The following is a 4,707-nucleotide window of genomic DNA, read 5'->3' on the forward strand; positions in this document are numbered from 1 at the left end:
TGAAAACATCTGGTAGGTGAAAGTTAAACATTTCATGACATAAGAGGATCTTATCACAAGGAAATAGTGATCTATCATGGGCTGTAAAAGGATAATGTGTATCTGCTGTAGCTTCTGTACAGAAGGGGAAATCATTCCAGGAATGAAGCTGTGCTGATACATACGATCTGGAGAAGACAGCAGCATTTTGGACACACTGACCTCATACGCAGCCTGTATTACAGGGAGGGACACAACCACTGGATAAATGTCTGAAACAAGATAAAGTGCATATCAGGAGGTCTAAGAATGAATGATAGGATGAAGATTACAGCCTGAAACACATTAGATGGTTGTCAGCTGAACAATGCTTTGGCCAATCGTTTGGCTGACAGCCATCTCAGCCGACTCTACCAAATATAGGAAAGCTCATTCGGCTCCTGTGTTCTCTATGACAAAGCCTCCAACTTACACGTTGGTCCGATGGCTTAACTCAGGGAGAACAATATGATCGGCCATCCGAAATTGGACATGACTGATCGATAGCACTCCAGACCATCCATCGGCCGGTGCTCCCATACATAGTAGAATGTCAACCAAACCCAGCTGGCTCCCAACAGGTTCCGACAACATTAGTCTAATTTGTATGGGAGCTTTTAGCCACTAAGGCTACTTTCACACTAGCGTTAACTGCATTACGTCGCAAATACGTCGTTTTGCCGAAAAAACGCATCCTGCAAAAGTGCTTGCAGGATGCGTTTTTTCTGCATTGACTAACATTAGCGACGCATTTGCGACGCAATGACACACGTCGCAACCGTCGTGCGACGGTTGCGCCGTGCTGTTGCGGACTGTCGGGAGCAAAAAACGTTACATGTAACGTTTTTTGCTCCCGACGGTCCGCTTTTTCCGACCGAGCATGCGCTGCCGGAACTCCGCCCCCACCTCCCCGCACTTCCCCGCACCTCACAATGGGGCAGCGGATGCACAGGAAAAATGCATCCGCTGCCCCCGTTGTGCGGCGGGGACAACGCTAGCGTCGGGGACCTCGGCCCGACGCACGGCGACGGGCTGAGCCCGACGCTAGTGTGAAAGAAGCCTTACACATCCACAAATCATCTCTTCTATGTCAGAGGAGTCAATAGACGTTGTTTCATCTTATTATACTGTTAAAATTGCGAAGTGCCTGTAAAAATAATAAACTTTATAATTTACCAAGTATGACAACACTGCATTCTCCTCTGTAACTCTATAGTGTACAGAATTCATCCAAAATAAAGTATAAACAATAAATGTTTATTAATTACTCATAGAAAATGTTAAAAACACATAAAGAAGGAGATACAATTCTGATAATAAACAGGTGGTATCTTAGTTACATATAAAAAAATGAATGGCAGATTAAAAATAGGCTTATAAGCCTCCAGCTCCAATGGAGAAATGTATAGCAGATTTTACATATAAATATATACAAAATAAAGATGGTAGCTATATTCCACTGCCTGGAAAAGTCACTTACATGTAAATAATGAATCTTATAAAAGTCTAAAGAAACATAATTTCTATAAATCAATGAAAAAATAGTATCCATCTACAATACAGCAGCTCGATCTGCTGTGCAAAAGCCTATAAGGTGCTAGTTGTTATAACTAATGTGTTAGTGGCTTTAAATATGCAGATGTAAATTAATGTATCAAAAATGCAAAAAAAAGGGAGACAAATAGCCCATCATGAAATATGCTATAAAATGCTGGTGTAACAGAATATATTATTTATAGCATAGAATAAATAAGCACTATTGATGATGCACATATATAAATGCATGGGTTGCAAGAAATGATTTTTATGTTTAGATAATGAATGTGGCAGGTAAGGAAAGGAAATAAGATAGTAAATCATAGTAAGATAATATATTTACCACCAGTCCACCCCGACGCACGTTTCGCCTTTTGGCTTCCTCAGGAAGGGTGTGAGTGGAGGAGCCGTGCCTGTATTTTATATATGGACAGACAGTATATGGAATCCCTCGCCGGTAGTATTAGCAGCTGTGTGCTCCTCTGATGTGGGGTGCCATCATCATCCTGCAATTATATCTGGCAGCTCTGTACTGCGCTGACGTAGGCCGCCTCCATCACCTGAATCTCCGACCGGGGTGTCAGACGGCGTCCCGATGCGTCTCCTATGCACTCCTACCCTCAAGAAGATGCGTCACAAGGGGGCGGGGCTGGTATGGCGTCATATAGACACGTTGCCCTGGAGATGGCGACAACAACATCCACCGCAAGAGAAGGGCTCCCAGTGGAAAACTAAGGTACGATAACACCATTTTGTGGTTGCAAGACAGACTGCAATAATCTATGATCATGTATTTGTTGCAGAAATTGTATTGACCATCAGCTATAGCGTTCAATGGAGGCATTAAATGACCAAACATAATATATAGAGAAAAGTAAAGAAATTATGAGAAGAAAAGTAACAAAAAAATGCAAAGAAACATATATAAATAAAAATAAATAAAAACAATAAAAACTAATTATCTTGTCGGTTCTCTGGAGAAATGAAAGCGTAGATGTAGTCCCTCCCACTGGTGCTCCCTATTGGCTGATTACTCCACGAGTCATATACTAATCTCAGTCACTGGGTCGATTTCTTCTAGGATGATGGTTCCTTTCAGCTCCTCCCTGATATCTTTATAGAACCACCACATACATATAACACAGCATGAAGGGGCTCGGAGAAGGCGGCAGTGAAGGTGTGTAAGTGTCGGATGGGGTCACACAGCTCATAAAATGACAGCTGCCCGGCCTCATAATCCAGACATATCCTGACTCCATCACTGGAGATCTGGTGAGATAACCGGATCACTTCACTGTCATGTCTCACTGAATAATGGTTATTACACCACAACCTTCCAAATAATCCCCAGGACTTGTTATTATTTCCAATAGTTGACTGACGCCCCCTCCTGTCTATACTGGGGTAACAGATCCCCACACTCCACAATACAGATCCACTGATCTCCACATCCCAGTAATGTCGTCCTGAGGTAAATCTCCTCCCGCTCATCACCTGAATATACTGGAATCTCTCTGCTGTTTCTGGACGATTCTGTGTTATTAGTGTCCACGTCGCAGTTTTTAGGTCGTCTGATATAAGGAGATTATTATCAGCCGTGTTTACATCCAGTAAGATGTCTGCCGGATCCGGTCCATAGCAGATCATATTTATATCTCTTATCATAGCAAATAATGTGTGTGATATGTTTGAGATCAGCTCCACCCCCCGATCACCTCCATCATGTCCTCCTGTGTCCTCATCACCTCCATCATGTCCTCCAGGGCCCTCATCAATTCCATCATGTCCTCCAGTGTCCTCATCACCTCCATCATGTCCCAATGTGTCCTCATCACCTCCATCATGTCCTCCTGTGTCCTCATCATCTTCCTCCTCCTCAGGATCACACAAGTCCCCGGTGTCTGACTCCTGTAAGACAGTCAGTGGATCCATCATGTTACACAGCTCCTCAATGTGCCTCATCTTCCTGGACAGCTCGTCCTTCTTTATTTCCAGCTTCTGGATCACATCAGACAGTGACAGGGACATCTTCTCTTCCTGCCTTTTGATATCACTCAGAATCCTCTTCTCTAGGTTGTCCTCCCGTGTCCTGAAGCATATAAACTGGGCAGTGACTCTCTCAGCTTCTCCAGATGCTTTTCCTTGAACTTTTCTCCTGCGCTCCTCCAGACTATGGACTCTTTCTTCAGTCTTCATTCTCTTTGTGATCATTTTCTGCAAAACATGTCTCATTTTACCCTTTTTATTCTCAGAGATCTCATCCAGCATCTCCACCCGGTGTCCCCGATGTTCTCCAACCAAACTGCAGGACACACAGATACAAGTAGCGTCCTCAGTACAGTAATATTCCAGGATCTTCCCATGGATGGAGCATTTTCTGTTTTTCAGGGAAGTGCTGGGTTCTGTTAGGACGTGATCTGTTGCTGTTTTTATGTGAACTTTTAGGTGTTTCTCACACAGAGAAGCCTCACACATGAGACAGGATTTAACAGCAGGTACAGGAGAGTCCACACAGTAAGTGCAGCAGATCCCGGTGATCTCCTCCTGATGTGTCTGGGTAGCTAGGAAATTCTTCACTATATTACACAGAGTTATGTTCCTCTGCAGTGGCGGCCGCTTGCGAAATGTTGCTCTACATTCAGGACAGGAATAAACTCCATACCCGCCCTCTGTATCCTGCATTCCATCAATACAGACCTGGCAGAAGTTGTGTCCACATCTCAGGGTTAAGGGATCTGTATAAATGTCCTTACAGATAGCGCAAGTCAGCTCCTTTCTTAGACCATCAGACGCCATTGCTCAGAGCAGAATGAAGAAAGAAGAAATGTATGATTCATACTTACCAGAAAAGGCGCGGCTAAACTTGTTCTTCTGGTTTTATTATAAGTTCAGTGATAACGAGGATCTTTTTTTGTAGCCAGGGCTGAATTGTGATTTTTTTTTCCTTTTTCTCTGAGAAAATAACCTGAGCTGCACTTGTGGCCTTCCTCTCAGGGAGGGTAGTGCTATGCCTGGAGACAAGTGAGATTCCCTTTGGCAGGTTATCACACACATATCACCTTCCAAATCCAGGCCAGGAGGGGGAGCTCAAAAACCTGTTTTAGGGCAGCTTCCCTGTATAAAGATCTTGGTTTGAAGGAGGAGCTTGGGGAG

General features: G+C 43.8%; 1 protein-coding gene across 1 annotated transcript; it reads right to left on the bottom strand.

Moving 5' to 3' along the window:
• Positions 1-1,903: 1,903 nt before the first annotated feature.
• Positions 1,904-4,350, bottom strand: LOC143777019 (E3 ubiquitin/ISG15 ligase TRIM25-like). Its single transcript, XM_077266912.1, has one exon. The coding sequence runs from the start codon at positions 4,348-4,350 to the stop codon at positions 2,650-2,652; it is 1,701 nt and encodes a 566-aa protein (XP_077123027.1). The 3' UTR covers positions 1,904-2,649.
• Between the last annotated feature and the right edge of the window lie 357 nt (positions 4,351-4,707).

Source organism: Ranitomeya variabilis, chromosome 5 (assembly GCF_051348905.1).
Source record: "Ranitomeya variabilis isolate aRanVar5 chromosome 5, aRanVar5.hap1, whole genome shotgun sequence".
Taxonomy (NCBI): Eukaryota; Metazoa; Chordata; class Amphibia; order Anura; family Dendrobatidae; genus Ranitomeya; species Ranitomeya variabilis.

Bases quoted from the DNA above. Each gene is read 5' to 3' on its own strand.
- LOC143777019 (XM_077266912.1), bottom strand. From the start codon at position 4,350: ATGGCGTCTGATGGTCTAAGAAAGGAGCTGACTTGCGCTATCTGTAAG.